This window comes from Rhipicephalus sanguineus, chromosome 11 (assembly GCF_013339695.2).
Source record: "Rhipicephalus sanguineus isolate Rsan-2018 chromosome 11, BIME_Rsan_1.4, whole genome shotgun sequence".
NCBI lineage: Eukaryota > Metazoa > Arthropoda > Arachnida > Ixodida > Ixodidae > Rhipicephalus > Rhipicephalus sanguineus.
In genome coordinates, this window is record NC_051186.1 from 81,316,845 (window position 1) to 81,335,906 (window position 19,062).

At 43.9% G+C, this 19,062-nt stretch overlaps 1 protein-coding gene across 2 annotated transcripts in view; it reads left to right on the forward strand.

The window, feature by feature from the left end:
* LOC119374103 (egl nine homolog 1) overlaps nt 1-19,062 on the forward strand; it is a 73,435-nt gene that overhangs the window by 45,077 nt on the left and 9,296 nt on the right. Inside the window, exon 8 of one of the 2 annotated variants that reach the window (XM_037644169.2) lies at nt 12,013-12,064. The exons of the other annotated variant lie outside the window; for it this stretch is intronic. Within the exon in view, the coding sequence (XP_037500097.1) occupies nt 12,013-12,050 (38 nt within the window). The 3' untranslated portion in view covers nt 12,051-12,064. The remainder of the gene's footprint in view (nt 1-12,012; nt 12,065-19,062) is intronic. 2 annotated transcript variants of the gene reach the window in all.

Genomic DNA, 19,062 nt, shown 5'->3' on the forward strand with positions numbered 1-19,062 from the left:
ACATACTTTGAAACATCGGGCGCCGCGGCCACGCACATCGCGACCGAGCTTACTGCTCAGTCATGGCTAGGCCTAACTCTGCTCATGGTGCCGATGTACGAGACGAATCCGAACTTTGCGGGCAAGAACATTGTGCTAGCAGACAAGTGAAAGCGAAGAAGCCGCAATGTGTTTCGTTGCAAGCAATGAATTGCATCGCCCGCTAACTCCTCAGAACCGTGGATGAGCATTTTACGCATCGGCAGTGGACCCCCCGGGCAAGCTCATCACGCAGTGACTGCTCGAAGCACCGGTGGAAGCGGCGAGCAGTTTCACGTGTCAGCGCCCCAAAACTCAAGACCAAGCATGCTGCGCGCCAATTTATCGTTTTTATATTTATTTTCTATTATTATAAACAGTTATATTTATTTCCGGAAGTTCGAATACTTCGAATAGTAAAATTTCGGTGCGAATCGAATTGACTAACAAACACTATTAGAAAAATATTTGAAAGTTTGAATATTCGCACACCCCTAGTAATAAGGCATGTGGTTAGCAGCCTGTTGTTACATTTATACTCTACAGAATCACATTTACATTGATACACATTGCCACCTGGCATTTTGAGCCAGCAGACTGTGCCTGGCCAGAAAAGCTGAAAAAGACAAGACAAGGTGCCTATGCCAGTTGGGCAACATTCATTCGTCTCTGACATTCGTGTCTTGCCTGTGCGTTGTGGCAACAAAAGAATCCAAGGGCAAGCTCCTGAGTTTAGACTGCTCCTGGGTCCCAGACAGCATGGTTCCAGCATCCGAACTGGCACCAACCCAACTGGTATGAAAGGCACAACACCAATTCATTGGACTCTGCTCAATCCGCAGACGCCTAATCCCTCTCATGGTGCTGTATATGAGTATGTGGAAGGTTGGCTCGTTCACTGTGAGCATGTTACTGTGCACGAGAGCGGGACGGCACAGACAAACTAAGGCACGTCTATTTCAGTCTTGGTGATGGCAGTCGTGCCTGATATGAGAACCTCAGAGCTATCTGAACATAGTGGGAAGACTTCAAACGCTGGCTTCTTGAGACGTATGCCTGGCCCTTATCATTGGGAGCGAGCTAAGCGTGACCTCCAGTCCTGCATACAAATTCCGAACAAAGGTATCGCACTGTATGTCAATGACATGACGTGTGCTTTCCAACAAGCTGAACCCAACATGTTGGAAGAGAAGAAGGTGTGGTACTGGTACCTATTCATGGGGTGAAAGAGCAGCTCCATCAAGACTTCTTTTTAGGCGAGTTGGTTCATTATGGAGCAAGGAAGTACCGGCACGAGCAGATGCCCACAAGAGGAACAACAAATACACGCAGACACCGGCATGTTTTTTCTGGTACTGTCATTGCCTACACCAACCCAATAGCCAACGATGCCGAGTGTTTTGCTTCTGAGGCAATTGGCACTGCTGATGCACCTCTCCATGGTGTCGACATCAGTCCAACGCTTCTTGATGAAAACGGCTGTGCAACCTGTTGCTGGAGTTCCACACTTGCTTTGCACATGCATTGAAGATATGTCAAACATCTACAGTATAACCTCATTACAACAGACCTTCATAGTGAAGAGGATTTTGGTCTGTTGTAAAGGGAGTATGTAAAATCCAAGTACTGTTACAACAGACTTTCATGTAAACACTGAATGGGTCTGTTATAACCGGAGAGAATTACGAGTCACAAACGTGGTCTCATTTTTAACGGGGGACCAAAAAAATGCGATTTTTGGAAAATCGCATTTTCAGTTTCTGTAGCCCATTTCTATCTGATTCCAAAATATCTTCAATGAAAACTACGTAGAAGTGCTATAAAAAAATTGTTTTGCGTCTGACGACTTGGCGAAAATTGCGGAAATATAAAAGAAAGCGTTTTTCAAAATTATAGCTCGGCAACGGCGCAACTGGGCGCAACCATTTTGGGCTCGTCGTAAAGAGCATTTCTCCGCGTTCAAGTTCTTCGTTTCAGCTTGCTCCTACATTCAGTAACAAGCGTACGAAAAACAAGTTTTGGCTGCTTCTGCGGTATTACCGCAGAAGCAGCCAAAACTTGTTAATGCTCGCTTCGGGATCGCCGTCTGCTGCTTGTGCGTCGCGAGGTCGTGGCTGTCGAAAATTGCGCTACTTAGTGACGCGTTCGCACTCGTTCTGTGTTTACGGGTCGACGATAATATGGAACGCTTTAGTTGGGCAGCTGCAAGCGGAAGCTCAATCATCAGATTACGATAGCGCGCCGCACTCGTCGCGAACATCGTAGACGTGCGACTAATAGCGTTGACTCGTTGGACCCGCTGTTCGAGGTTCTTCTCATCAGCACATCGAAGCTTATGACGAAGACCACCGCGGGACAACTCCTTGTACTCGCAATCGAGCATGACGTACTTTGAAACATCGGGCATCGCGGCCACGCACATCGCAACCAAGCTTTCTACTAGATGTCGTGGTTAGGCCTAACTCCGTTCACGGTGCCGATGTACGAGCCAAATCCGAACTTTGCGGGCAAGAACATCGCGCTAGCGGACATGCGAAAGCGAAGAAGCCGTAATGTCCTTCGTCTCAAGCAACGAATGGCATTGCCCGCTGGCTCCTCAGAACCGCGGATGGGCATTTTGCGCATCGGCAGCGGACCCCCCCGGCCAAGCTCGCCGCGCAGCGACCGCGCGGAGAAGCGGTGGCAGCGGCTCGCAATTTCGCGTGTCAGCGTCCCAAATGCAACACCAAGCACGCTGCGCGCCGGTTTTTTTTTTTTTTTTTTTTTTTTTGTCGCTACAGCTAGGCATAGCTGATCATTGACAGACCGGGGATCGGCGGCCTTCGTTCTTAAATCGGTACGTCGATATCCGCGGTGCGCTGCCCCCGTCCCGAAAGTATTCTAAGCAATGTTTGAAGTCGGAAGTTAATGACCGTGGTAGAAAAGTCCGCTCTAAAGGAGTCCTGACCACCTTGCTGGCCTGAAATTTCAGTCAATTATATCCGAATGTCCGTTGTACTAGAATCCGTTGTAAACGAAGCTCAATCAATGGAACTAATACGGAGGTCGGCATAACGCCGCAAATTGGTATGTAATATCCGAATGTCTGTTGTAAACAGATCCGTTGTAACGAGGTTATACTGTATTACGAAACACTGTGTCATCACCTACGACAACGTGCATCCTATACAGCGGCAGCCTTACCATGTTTCAGTTTCATCACCCAAAGGACACGTGATGCAAATGCAGGTGAAGGAAATGTTTCAAGATGGCGTAATGCAGCCCTTAAGCAGCCCCTGGTCATTGCCAGTCGTTCCTGTGAAAAGGAAGGATGGCACACTTCAGTTTTGTGTCGATTATAGGAAGCTGAACAGCATCACAAAGAAAGACGTGTACCCGTTGCCTCGAGTCGACTATTCTCTAGACAGGCTGAGGTGCACAAAATACTTTTCCTCCAGTGGCCTCAAGAGCAGCTGTTGGCAGATATGTTCAGCCCGGCCCATTCCTATGAATGATGGCTACCGTTCTTGCTTACCTCAAATGGAAAAGTTGCCTCGTCCGTCTCAATGATGTCATTGTCTCATCGGAAACGTTTGACGAGCACCTTTGTCGCCTTTAGAGTGCTCTCGAAGCCATTAGATCGACTGACCTCACACTCAAACCTGAGAAAGCTCATTCATGCTACAAACTAAAGTTTCTTGGTCACGTCGTGAGGGCTGCTGTAGTTCGGCCCGATCACAACAGGACTACTGCCGTGGTCACTTTTTCAGCCCCAGTGGACAAGAAAAGTCATCGACGATTTCTGGGTCTGTGCGCGTGTCATCAGTGCTTTACACGTGGTGAGTTATGTCTTTCAGCATTGCATCAACTATGTCAATATTCCAAATAGCCCAACATTCCATTTTATTGCAGTATGTAGTATGTACCTTATGCATTTGCCCAAGATAACTCGAAGACAGGAGCCATCTGGTGTAGCTATTATACTGTGCACATTATATTAGACATCCAGTGTTCACTAATTAACTATCACTAGTTAATTTTCACTGGTGTCAGTTTTGATATTAATTTTCACTGCTGAATGTTCACTAATTAAGTGACTGTTTTGATCACCATCATAAAATTAACTTTCACTGATTAACTCACTACTGCCTTTAATTTGCTTTGATTATCATCATACATATGCACAGTCATGCATTCACTCGCCTTTGTATGGCGTTTGCTGCCTCAGACGTCATTATGCCGAGGTATGCGAACGTAGCTTATTTATACTCTCCAAGCGGCTGGTTGCGTGGTCAGGAAGGAATGCAAAAGGGAGAAGGCAAGGATGTTAACCAGAGAGCAGTCCAGTTGGCTACCCTACACGGGGAAAGGGAAGGGGAATGGAAAGATGGGAGAGACAGAGAGAGGGGAGCAAAAAAAATAAAAAAAAAGAAATGATCAATAAATGCCACTCATGTGGCATTTATTGATCATATTGTGGCATATTGCGGAATATTGTGGCATATTGACACTTATGTGGCGGTGGCACTGTACAATAGTAACAAATGTTCACAAAAGCCCATAGTCCTTAAAAAGCACAAAAGTTCTTTAACTGCCTTGTGGGCCGATGAGCAATGGGGACGGTGCTCCAGCAGCATCTACACAGAGAGCGCCCAATCGTCCAATTGTCGCATCGCATCAGAAAGCGTTCGTCTTTCAGCGGCAAATCAAGACCCCGTAATGATGCAGAACTATCGATGGTACTGTCGATACTATCGATAGCTGAGTCACTGTCGTACTATCGATGGTAAAAAATACTATCGATAGCGCTATTGATAGTAAATTCAATGGCACTGTCAATAGTATAAAATCAACAGCGCGAACTCATTTAAGAATAAACTTGGTTCCCCACACACGTTGTACGTAGTGGAGCCAGAGGAGCAGGCTGAAGGCTAAGAAAGTTGACATGATCGTGTTCTTCACCAGAGTGCTTTGCTCACCTACGATCATAAAGTCAAACTTCAGCTGTAGCATAAAGGAAGCCGTTACATGTGATGGAACTGCACGGCTTCAAATTTATATTGCATTTTATGATTTCAAAATAAAAAAAATATCAAGAACTACGTTTGTGAATTGTAAAGTGTAACTGGTTACTTTGGAATATGAATTTATTGATAGACATTTTCCGGCATTTTCACTGAAAATAATTCATTTCTCTCACCGAAAATTTCTCATGAATTAAAAGAAGCTGATAGTAGGCTATGGCAAATACTTTGGCAATGGCCGGCCAGCAACAGCATCATTGTTCACACCACTGTCGATAGTATTGCCACGTGGTTGTGACGGTGAAGAATGCTGCAGCTAGCCATTGTCAACCTCAGAAAGCATTCGTCTTTCAGAGGCAAATCGAGACCCCGTAGTGACGCAGAACTATCGATGGTTCTATTGATACTATCGATAGCTGAGTCACTGTCGTACTATCAATGGTAAAAAATACTATCGAAAGCGCTATTGAGAGTAATTTTGATGGCACTATCGATAGTATAAGATAAACAGCGTGAAAATATGAGTGTACACAAGTTGCAAAGATTCCCATGTGTGTTATTGGGTGATCCAGAGATTATTTTCTCTATGTTGCCTGTACATTAACTTTTAAACATTGGCATGATGTCTATATATAATGTTCATGCAACGTAATTATGTCATTTTTGTTGCAACATTAAAAACATGACGTTAAGGCAATGTAGAACCAGTAACAGTTACTACAATGTTACATTTCACTGTTCAACGTTGTATCACACTAGTTGCATTTAGGCAACGTTGACTCAACGTTCTGCATTACTTGAGAGCAAGACCAGGAAATGCGGTGCTCTTTATTTGGGCAAACTCGTGCCCATAAAATCAAAATTCATAATACACGCGATACGCTGCGCACAGATATTGGCGTGAACAGTCGTCGGCCGTCGAGTATTCTGATCGTCGGTGGAACGCATCATCTTTTATACATCAGTGATTGAACCTTGCAGTATTATTGCTGGTGTTCACGTAAGCTCTCGAATAAACTTGACTATTCGCGTCCGGCGTGTAGTCTTAACAGAATGATCTCAAACAATTGCAAAGCTTCTCAAACCTTGCAGCACCGTCTGCGTCAAACGTTGCTAACAGTCTTTGTGAGTGAAACCCGAGTACACCAAAACAAAGCAATAAACATACGTGGCAGTAATATGGCTAATAATATTACCGATGGTACTATCGATTGCACTATCGATAGTTTGTCGATGGGAGTATTATGGAGAGCTTGTTTGCACTATGAATAGTTTCAAAAAACTATCGATGGTATCGATAGTCAATTTACCGATAGTTCTGCATCACTACGGCCCCTCCGTGTGGATGCTTTCCCTAAAGTGTGCTGCACTAAGGGATCGTCTTCCTTATCTTCTTTATCACCTCGGTTTCATGCTTTCATATGACAAAGTGAGTGTCACGCGGTTGTGAGTTCTGTATTTTTTTTTAATTACATGAACTCCACAAAGTGAATGTACAGCTCACCTGTGAGTTCGCTTGGGTATTCTTGTATGTTTAGCCCAAGTTACGTGAATGCCGCTTTTTAAAAGCTTTTTTTAGTCGCATGAATGCCGCAAAGTTGAAGTGACCGCACAACTAGTGCATGGAACAATGAGCAGTGTGTTTCTTTTTTTCAGTTCATGTGCTTTATTGTACCACGCACCAGCTTTTCACCGCATGAACCTTCTCACAAGGGACTTAAAGGCCAACTCCGGCGATTTTTCGAGGTCCATGGATCTCAATAAAATTCGCTGGGTACGTTCCTTTTCACGGTCCTGTTATATATGCCAAATTACAAGCTGGAGACATACGCGGTTTCATTACAAATGAATTTTATTGATTGCCCCGACTCTCCCCACCTCGCTTCCCAAAATTATTGGCAACATTGGGTGCGTGACGTCATTTTTGTTAAGCGGAAGTGACGGAACCGAGGGGCCCCTAGAGCGTCTGCTATCCGCAAGGCAACAATCGCGAGTGTTTGGCGAGCGCTTCGTTGGCTGGGCGTGTGAATTTCAGTTCCTTGTGGTAATGCGTGCGATGGGTGGCAATTGAGTGGTGTCGCGTTGTGGGCTGCACACGATTCCCCGTTGGCAGTCACGAAACCCTCGCACCTAATTCGATTACCCTGCGTTTTAGCTAGCAGTGCCGGTTTACCACACGGAAAGTACGGTAATACCGTACCGACTAAAGAATGCACGTGCTGTGAACACCACGGAAACACTTCCCGTAGCATATACAGTGAGCTTCGCAACGTGCGAAACAACGTAACCTAATGGTGCGAAAGGTGGCTCATACTTGGCTTATATTAAATTCCTCCGGCCGTACCAACGCGATGTTGAACGCCGCTATTGCCAAACTTATGCACTCTTCCCATAGCAATATTAAGAAGCTTTAGTTAGTCCGCGAACTTCTCAGCGATAGCATTTTACCCGATCACGGCCCCACAAACTTGAGCTCCCTGGACAGGTGGTGCCATCTGGCGGTGGAATGTACAACCAGGCAAGCAAAGAGCTAAACAGGTGTGTTCCACTTCATCGAAGAGGAATGACCATTACAGTTGGCCTCCAAATGCGTCGGAATCGCAGCTGTCATTTTCCGACAGCTCAGCTTGTGCACGTGACACGGTCAGTCACACACAAGATTTCCGACGGAGTCACCTTTCAAATGAGCGTCTGCTCTTCGCCGCTTTCGCAGCTTCCATACTACGCGCTGGCGGGACCGGCATGCCTTGCATGATTTCCGGTTTTGTAACCACTTATACGTCACGCGAAGACAGTATGCTCGGTTGGGTTTCGGTTTCGGTGTTGAGCTTTTTTGCTTATTTAAAATTATTCTCCAATTTGCCGAGTGTTTCTGCTATCGGACCTGTGACAGGAGCGTAATATAAAAGCACCATTACTTTGACATGGCCAAAAAATCGCCGGAGTTGGCCTTTAAGGCTTTTGCCTTAATATTGAGCTCACATGTTCACAGAAGCCTTGGCGACTGATCTGCAGTGTTTGCACACTGTTTAAGAAATGTTGCAGGGCCCTTCAAAGGTATACAATGTGCTACAGTGTACATGCGAAGTAGGAATAATGTATCAAGTATCACTGTGATGTAGCGCATGCCAAACAAGCCCAGTTGTCCCAGCCCTGCCAAAATGTTACCAGGTCATTTTAGCTAACATTAAGAAGATCACAGTGAATGCCCATGCTGTGCGAGGCAATCCTAATTTGCTTCAATCACTCTTGATTCGCTTGAATCTATGTCACTTCACACTTCGATCACTTTATTCATTATTGATTCACTTTTGATTTGCTTGATTCACATTTAGCTTTGATTCACAGTGGGTTACTTGATTCATTCTCGTTCCCCACTGAATTACCTACTTGATTCATTCACAATTCACACCTAAGTCACTTGATTCACTTTGATTTACTTGATTCACTTAACGTTGATTCATAATCACACCAGTCACTTGATTCTTGATTCAATTTAACATTGATTCACAGTCAGATCACTTCATTCACTCTTGATTCACATTTAATCACTCAATTCACACTTGATTCTTTTTATTCACTTATCTACGTTGATAGATTTTAATATCAATTTAAATTCACTTTAATGTGTACTCCTAATCATTTGACATCATTGTATCTATTTAACATCACAAGGTGCCACTCGTGTTCATGCCACTGCCAAATGTTGCATTTTTCAGCCATATAAGGCTTCCACTTTTCTAACCAGGCAGTTTCATCTGTGATGTTGTGCAAGCATGTGGCCTCCTTACACCTTGCAGCTTTGGCAGTGGTGCAAGTTACTTTTGAGATGGAGTATAGACTGGAATTGGCTCTCATTTTCTGCAATGTGCCTTAACATAGGCTTTGTAAGTAATTTTCTTGATACAAATGAGAAGTAATTTTTTTAATTTGCAGAAATCACCGAGTAAGAAAGTTAGCATTTTACATTGCAACAAAAACCCTATACAGTTGGCAGCGAATGTTGGCAGGGCTCCCAGGAATATTCTCAATTACTATGTTGCAACAATATATTTAGTGTGTGGTTTTAAAAGCATTTATTAGAATGCTGATTATGCGCTTGTGGTCTTCAAATCTTCAGGCTTGTTCCAACTGCTTCCATTTCTCTTTGGAATTAATGCTGGTATTGATTGCACTACAAGCAGTTGACCATGAATTGCTTGTCTCAGAAGCTTTACAGCTACATACACACCGATAATCTGAAAAACAAGTGAATCAGTTTGCATGTGGCAATATTTATTTATTTTTTTATTTTATATGCATTAAGCTACATATGTGCAGTTAAAAGGACACTAAAGAGCAAAACAACTTTTCTCGCATTAGTAAAGCAGTCTTCCACGATACCAAAAACGCCACGCTTGCTGCGAGAAGACGCTTAATAAGCGAGAAGGTGCGCGAAAAGAAAATACAGGTGGCGACGCCACCTTGTAATTCCCTCACCATTTGCCGTGACGTCACATATTTTTGACGACGCCTGCTTGGGCCTACGTAGTTCCTAATCGGTTAAATCGAAGTACATTGTCCTCTGAGTGGGCCAGAGACTTGACATAACGAGTTTGTGGAAATTTTGTCGAGCCAGTGGCGCCAAAATATGTTAAATGCTCTTTGAAACCTTTTACGTCACAAATTACAAAGTTCGGCGCGAAATTTAAAAATGAAACTTTGAACTTTGTTTTCTCCTCTAATAATAAACCTATGGTGGTGAAATAAACTACACAAGAGTTCTCCGAGCACACTTCATCAATCTAAACCAATTCATTGTTTCTCTTTAGTGTCCCTTTAAGAGGGGAGGAGCAAAAGTAGATAAACATTACACAACCTTGATTATAGGTACAATATTGGCATTCACCTTGGCGTTCACCTTACACCAGGACTTTCCTGGCTTGAACACATCACTGCTGTATGTGCAAAGGCCTCCAAAACATTAGGCTATTTGCGCCGAAACCTTCGTCATTGTCCCTCTAACGTTCGCAAACTCTCCTACCTAACTTTCGTCCGCCCGCAACTTGAATATGCCTCATCTGTTTGGTCCCCATCCGCTCATTATCAAATTAACATGCTCGAAGCAATTCAGAACAGAGCTGCACGTTACATTTCGAGAAACTACTGCCACCATTCCAGTGTGACGCAGCTTAAACTCAATTATTCATTACAACCATTATGTGTTCGCCGTCAAGTGTCCTTGTTATGTCTATTTCATAAGTACGTCTACAATAACAAAACATCGTGGTTGCAACATCACGCCGGTTACATGATCATCTCAGCTTCACCCGCATCTTTGGTAACACAAACGCGTTTAACACATCAGCACTATCGCAAGCCATCCGCATGTGGAATGATCTTCCCGACGATATCGCCTCTAAATGTAACCCTAACGCGTTTCGGCAGAAACTTGAGATACATTTTCACGGTGTAGAGTTGTAGTTTTCTTTTTCTTTTTTTTTTTTTCATCGAACATTCAAACTTTTATATTGTCAAGTGTTGCGCTCTGTTTTGATTAACGTGCTGTAATCTGCTATTCGTGTACTATTGAATTTTATTATGAAGGAATTTTTTGTTATTGTTATTAACCTGCACTGTAGGTTTGTTCATTGTGAGATTTTGTTCATTATCTGATTTCACTGTAACCCCCCTTACTCAATGCCTTCGGGCCTGTAAGGTATTTTCAATAAATAAATAAAATAAATAAATAAAATTACAATGCAAAATGTAAATAATTTAAAAAATTGTGAGCCACTCCACTCTGTCATAGTGCATGACCAGCAAAGCTGTTTAGCACGTGACACAGAGGTGACACAGACTTTCGAATCATGACAGATCACACACCCTGATACAATACCCAAAGTATCTGTCCAGAAATGACCTTTTTAATTCAGTGTATTCTCCTTTGAAGTTTTCTGTTTGCGCAGCATGTGTGTTTTTGTTGCGACGAATCGTCTTGTCTGGCTTGGTGCATGCGCTTGGCATTTCGTGCGCAATCTTAACTGGTGTTTGCTGCCCATGTGTTCCCTTCATTTTTAGTGGACCAGTGGTGAGTGGTGGAGTTTGCCCAGCTTGTGTGGCACATAGGGTTTAGTTGATGAACAGGAAAAATGCAGAAAGTTAGCCATATACTAAAGCTTTGAAATAAAAGCTTTTAAGAAATTTCAGTGGAAAGGGCAAATGCAGACACGTTGAAATAAATATCTAGTGAAAGGAAAAATAGTCAATTGCCTCAGAGGTGTTGGAAATTAGCCCGTTGAATACATTGCAGATAGAGAAAAAATATGGCAAATATGATATGCAGAAAGCTAACAATGCAAAAATGTAACAAAGTAAAAAAGACATAACAAGCATAACAAAAATATATATACCATACCTTTTGTGGCATGTTATACAAATGAAAAAAGGCATCACTTGAAAAATAAGGCATATCAACAGGTAATATGCAGAGCGCTCTCAGTCACATTACCCTGCCACTGTGGTCTAGTGGTTATGGTGCTTGTCTGCTGACCCGAAGGTCATGGGATCGAATCCTGGCCACGGTGGCCACATTTTTGATGGAGGCGAAAATGCGTGAGGTCCGTGTACTTATATTTAGGTGCACGGTAAAGAACCCCAGGCTGTCGAAATCCAGAGCCCTCCACTATGGTGTCCCTCATAATCATATCGTGGTTTTGGGACGTTAAACCTTAATTATTATTATTACTCTGTCACATTAATTATATTATGAAAGTTTTAAGTGTCTCTCAAAGCTATTGGTGTTAGCCATGCTTGTAAGTGAAGCGGTTGTGCCGTTCTCTGTGCACTTCCAAAGCAGGCTTATTTATTTGTGAGTAGTGAAAGATATGTAGTTTCTTATAATGTGTCATTTGTTGTCTTGTGTCCTGTGTCTCACCATTTTCTGCAGTGCGCACTTGGTAGAAGGCACAGAACTTGTTTAGTAAAAGCGTCGTTACATTTTATAATTCAGCACCAACTGATGAGCACAGTTCGATGCAGCACAGGTAGCTGCAATTAGCATGGTAAGCGCAAGCATGCCTTCTAGCAGACTTTACTCTGCACGCATGTTGTCTTGTCTTGCATTATTTGTGCCGTGGAAATTTGCTTCCAAGCCCTGTCCACTAGTGTGGGAGGTGGCAGTAGTTGTGTGCATGCTTGGGAGTGTGAGAGACCTGCCTTAAAAGTTATGAATCTATATTTCTTGCACCAAGACACCCTCATAAGTGTGCATGTCTAAAGGTCGGGTTCCTAGTGATTACCCACTTGTGAGCTGGCTAATCACCCTGTAGCTGGGCCTAAAAAACTTCCAAACGGGCCACCACTTGGTTAGAACCTGAGCCTGGCAATCTTTAATGCTAGCAAAGCCAGTGTTGTTTGAGGAACTAGGAGGCATTAAATACAATCTAATAGGGCTCAGTGAGGTAGTAGGCCTCTGTGAGGGCAGATGAAGCCTATGCTGTTCTAAAAAACAGGCATATCCTATGTTATTCTGGCTTATTGGACAAAAAAAAACTAGGAGCAGGATTTCCTATCAATAAAAATTAAGTTGATAGCATAGACGAATACTACGAGCATTAATGAGAGGGTGGCAAGATTTATATTTGAATTTGTAGAGGTACAAATTAAGGTGGTACAGGCCTACATGGCCACAACCAGCCATGATGGTCATTTAGTTGAAAGTCCCAGGAGATGAAAGATGTGATTAAGAATAACCAAAGTGTGAAAGCCTATTATTACCCAATAGGCGGAATAAAACTGGCGGAGATTTCACTGTCAATCAAAAGCCTTAAGGTAGCTGACATAAGAGAGTAGTGTAATACGGAGATAATTCAGCATGCTGGGAGGAATGGAGGAAGCTTAGGTAGCCTTAGGCAAAAATTGGATGTACGCATTGAAAGACAAGGGAGGCAACGTCACTACCAATATGGATATTGTATTTAAAGTAAGTGAGTAGTTTTTCAAAGATTTATACACTAGCGGGAAAGCCAAGGCATTATTAATGGAAGAGGGAGGAAGTAAAAGGGGGGGGGGGAGTCCTAATGATAGAGGAAGTAAAGAAAACCTTGGAAAGAAGCCAATTGCAGCTATAGTGAGCATCAGGTAACTGCAGAACTGTCGAAAGATGGTGGACATATTGGTCTAGAAAAGCTGGCCACCCTGCATACTGACTGTTAGTGTACAGGAATTTGTAATGCATGCTAGCATCATAAGCCATAAGAAAGGAGACGTCAATGGCTTAATAAATTACAGGCCGATCAGCTTAGTGTCCTTTGTCTACAAGCTGTTTACAAAGATAATCACTTATATAATTGGGCTACCTTAGACTTCAATCATACAAGTGACCTAGCAAGATTTTTGTGCAGGCTTATCTACAGTAGACCATATTCACACTATCAGTCAGGTGATAGAGAAATGCGCGGAATATAACCAACCCCTATATATAGCCTTCATATATTACGAGAAATCATTTGATTCGGTCCAGATATCAGCAGTCATGCAGGCACTGCGGAATCAGGGCATCGACAAACCATGTGTAATATACTAGAAAAAATCTACAGCGGCTCCACAGCCATCATAGTACTCCACACAAAAAAAAAAAAAATCCAGGAAATCCCAATTTTGAATGGTGTAAGGCAGGGTGGCATCATCTATGCAATGCTGTTCACTGCACATTTATAGGAGGTTTTTAGAGCCCTGGATTGGGAACATTTAGGCATAAGAGTTAATGGAGAATACCTTTCTACTCTGCGATTCGCTAATGACATTTGATTGGCATTGTTGACACGGGGTACAAGTTGCAAATGGTGATGGCTGAATTCGACAGGCAATACTAGGTCTAAAAATTGATAGGCAAAAACTGAAATAATGCTAAGTACTCTGAAGAAAATGGTGGTTTGCACTAGGTATGGAGTGGTAAGAGAACACATCTAGTTTGAGTAGGCAGTGACCGTAGATCAGAACTGGGAGACTAAAGTAACTAGAATAATCAGGTGGAATGGCTGGAATGTATTTTGGCAGATGTTCGCAGATCATGACTAGCAATTTACCTGCATTCCTCAATTAAAGGCATAAATGTGTATTCATGCGTTTTGTCACTATTGAAATGCGGTTGCCTTGGCTGTGAATTGAACCTGCATCCTCAAGCTTAGCAAAGCGACACTATATACACTCTAAGAAAAAAGCGAGTATTTGGGGAGTATTTCTGCTACACAACAATAATCGTCATCTGGCTTGCTCGCGTTTCCTTTCTTGAAAACCCGGCTCTCGTCACTTTCCTATCAAGAACGCTATGTCACGCTGATAACGCGCGCGCCGTTCGTGACCGGCAAGTGCCAGGACCGCGGTGATAACGCGAGGTGGATGACGATTATTGTTGTGTAGCAGAAATACTCCCCAAATACTCGCTTTTTTCTTAGAGTGTATGTGCTAAGCTACAGGTCAGTGAGCCATATTAAGAAAACGAGAGAAAGAAACCGACAAAGTATGCATAATCTCGGTGATACGAAATTCGGGCTGATACGAATTCGTAAAATTACCCCCAAATTCCATTGTATACAACGGGCCAAGATTTGGATGATCCAAGCATTGTTCCGCGTCGCGACGGGTGATACGCACTTGGGTACCGAAACCATCGAGCGACGGCCGAGAGCAGCGTATTGCTCCAGATGCATAGGAAGTAGGCGCGCGCCCAGCGCACACACAGAACCTTGGCTATCGTTTTCCACAACCACTGTGGGCGAAACTACAGTCGCTATCGACGCGATCATGTATGGCCATGACGAAGCCCCTAAAGTACATCCACATCCGACGTTCACCGAGTCAAAGCAAAGGTGCTTGCCGCAACCGCGGCGGACAGAACCGTGGAAGACGCGATCGTAGATAGCAACGACTTAGTTCTGAAGGCACGTGCGCGACCTGCGCACACGAATTGAAAACGGAACTACCGTTTGACACAACCGCAGCGCACAAAACCGCGGTCGCCATCGACACAATCATGTATGGGATTCTCCATTGGGGGTGGGGGGGGGGGTGCTTCTCACAGAGGCCTGCGATTGGTCCTCGGGGTAAAACTGGGAGGGAAACAGATCTTTGAATGTAACATCAGGGGTCCATTGGTCGCCATTGATGTCAAAAATCATGCGTAGTCGTAACCCCGCGCCTCAAAAGATGACGTGAAAGCACTGCGCAGAATAAAGTTTTCCACAGTCCGTGCGCAAGAGCGCCTTTTCTGCTTGTGTAATCACTTTTTGACCAAATTCTTATTGTCACGCAAGGTAGCAAAATGAAAAAGATATATATAAACTTTTTTTTATTTTTACGCTACCTTTTGAATTTTAAGCCTCGTGCGAACTCAATCTTTTTTCATTGCAGCCGATATCGCGGTGGCTTTCGCATTTTTGGTTTCTATATACAAAAAAGTAAATGTCGCTGAAATAAAGCGTGACTAACCGAAGTTCGTCTCTAGTTCGCTATAGCCAATAATTCGCTATATCAGTGTTCGTTATAACGAGGGTACATAAAAGCGGGAATATAAGTTGGGCCAAAATATAGGTTGACGCCCCGACTTGCAAGTGCTAAAAATTGAATTAAGAAATAACGAGGAACGGCAAAAGTATAAAAAGAGGCCCTTACCATGAAACAAATGTGATTTCAAATGCAACACAGTGATAATACCATTTATTTACTTATGCGTTTACATGGTTCTACGTGCCAGAGGGCCAAAAGAAAAAAAAAGGCTCTTGTTATTTTCATAAAAGATGTGAATTATGATAGAGAGCCTTTCAAACACGCTCTCTTTAATCCAAAAGCATGCACTATCTCAGCGCACTATCTCAGGCGATCACTTGTAGCAATCATGAACGCAGTTTCCGGTCAGGCCCCGAAATGAAGTTTACTTCTGACTGCTACATGATGTGATGAGATTCTTCAGCCCTGTTGCAGCAAACCAAATGCTTCCCTCAGATGCTCTAAACACATAGTGTGTGGCCGGATTTCCACTTGCCTGTGCGAACTCAGTTTTCTGGAATGCTACCGTGAACTGTCCTAGGCCTCCACTAATTTTACAGAAAAGTATCAAGAAAAGCAGCATAGAACCCAAGTAGCTTCGCAAGAGAAGAATGAAAATTCGAAATATGGACCCCATGGCACAAGGCTGATGAAACGAAGCGACGATGATGGCGATTATGGCAGTTGAGAAGCTCGACATCAGTTACACAGAGTTTCCAAACTCCCGTGGTATTTTTTTTTTTTTTGCCAATGACTGGTATAAGAGACAGAGCTTGACATTTGATATTTTTGACGTATATGTCTGGGTTTTTACGGTACTGAAACTGCACAGTCACTGTCTTCAGCTTGTCATTGCTTAATTTGATTTGGATAGCTAGCGTCACGGGAAACCAGTTTGGATTTCCTTTGAGCATTTCACATGTGCGCATATGTATGGACTCCCAAGTACAGTCCTTGGGAGTTCTTGTGCCTTTGGAAATGGGTAGTGCATTACAGGAAAGCATTGTAAAGGCAATGAAACCAAGTCTTCATCTCTATCTGTGCTCCAAGCTTTTGGCAAAGAACACAGATGCGGGAGACGCTTGCAGGATCTTTCTGTGTTCTTTGTCAATATATGGCAGTGGGGATAGCGATGATTTCATCACGACTTGCCCCTGTTGCAGCAAACCAAATTATTTGAAATCGCCTTTTCATTCCTGCGATTTTTCTGAAGCCCCACCCATAAAATGTGTCCAATGGAAAGCATGCTTTTGTAGGAATATGAAGGAAAACAGGCCTGAATACCGTATTTACTCGCGTAATGAACGCACTCGCATAATCAGCATGCCACCAACTTTAGTAGTCAAAATTTGCATTTTTTTCTCCCGCATAATAAGCGCACCCCCTATTTTCATCCGCTGTAGTCCCGTGAACCGACGCGCGGCGCCTCCTCGCCCGTTGATCTTTTCTTTCTCTTTTTATTATGCCGACCCCCGTTGGTTCGTTCCCCCCCCCCCCTCCTCCCCATCGCCCGCTGCCGCGCACCGTTCTTTGTTTTTCGTTCTATCTGTGCGCGGCATGTCTTTCTCTTTTTGTACTTGTTTTTGAAGTATCCGTGCGGAACAGCAGGATTCACGAACGGTGCGAGTGTAGATACATCGCAGATTATAAACACACAGCGAGCGAATGTCACGAAACTGCCCACGCCAGCCAACGATCGCTTTCTGCAAATACGAAACTTTAGGGAGCCAGCGGCAACCGGCGGCGGGAGCGCGCAGAGCACGGAGGAAGGAAAGAGAGGAGAGGGCATGCCCAGCCGGCGCGCTGCGGGAAAAGTGTGGAGGAAATGACGTCATGGCGGCCATATTCACTGGGCACAATGGCGGCGTTTTGTTATTGATGTGGTGCGGTGCGGCATCAGTCCGGCGGTTCAGCGGCGGTGTGCGCGTTTTCGTGGGCCTCGCACCTAACCGTGGCGTGCTGCAGTTGTACGACAGCGTCCATTCTTTGTGCCGCATTGTTAGCTACGCGGTGTTCTCCCGGTGGTGGCTGTAACCAGAATTCTGAACTAGAAAGCGTGGAACGAGCGCGCGTATACGTACTTACTTTGGATTTGCAGTGTCCAGCAAAATCATGCTGAAGAGCCATCATAGAAGATAGCAACTGTGCTCTAGAATCTGTTCAATGAATGCCTTGCAGGTCAGTGACAGTTATGCGGTGTTGGTAATTATGACAGCGGACGATGCATTTGCGGCCCGCAGGTCCTTATTCAAGACTGTAATTGAATCTTGTTTTTCATGTTCCTTTACAGTTACAGCATGCTTGTGCGTATTAAATTACCTGTTCCGCTTCGCTTAAGATGCTCGCTTTTCGCAGTATTGTCTGTATTAGAGCAAAACTCGTTAAAATGTCTACTCACACCTGCACAAGGTCACCAGGTGCATCTCGTTGAATGCGCGTCGGAAAAGCCGTTCGAACGATGGTGACCAAATTATTTTAGAACTCAAGACAGAAGGAGCAAAACACATTTTAATGACACTTATGACAAGTACAAGTACGGAGGAAAATTGTGAAGTACACATCGAGCAGTACATCGACAATTCAGTGACGTGCAAAAATATTTCACCACAAATATTTGTGACTATAGCAATTCGAAAAATCTGTCACGTTGTTAGTCTTTAAAAACAAAAAAAGAATCACTTTTGTTGAGCATTGGCAGCATGTATTTCAAGCCTTCTTCGGGGAGGGTGTAGGTGTACCATTCAAATGCAAATTAGAGACTGAATACGGATGTAAGAAGCATAGGTCAGCAAAACTTGTGGAGCCCACTCAAACTCACTTATTAAATATTTTTTGCGCTTAGGGCTCATTCGGACTCACACTCACGAAAATTTTCTTCAACCGGACTCACTCGAACTCAAATTCACCCCTCACAGCCTGATCCGAGTCTGACTAAGCTCCGAGTGAGTTTATTCATGAGTTAGCCTAGAATTAGCTTTTTCAACCATGCTGTCACTGCTCTTTAACGCCAATACCTCACGTTATCGGTGCTCTTCCGGGCACCTTTTGATACAGTACCTTCGAATAGTGAGTGCTCGCAAACCAGTACAGTCATTTTTCTTGAAAGGATAAAAACATAAGATGCGTTTATCAAGAACTTCCCTAGAAGAGTTGGCGAGGTGGGTAGGTTAAGGCATCTTTGTGGCTGGAGGTATTTCAACTTCTTAATTCTTCCACCCAGCCAGACAGACTTCTGTCGAAATGTTTACATTTAAATCCTTGAAGGCTGTGTCCGCGCGTGAACCACCCCTTCCCCACCACGCAAGGCGCTTAGCCGGGTCCCCGATAAGGGAAACAGAAACAAGCGCCTTCTCTTTTCTCTAATAAACAGGCAATTATCCCGGAGACCTTTTTCCCTCGCCTTCCGTCGGCTGGCTTTCTCTGCCATCCTTGGCGGCTGTGTCCGCGCGTGAACCACCACTTCACCACCAAGCAAGGCGCTTAGCTATGTTCCCGATAAGGGAGACAGAAACAA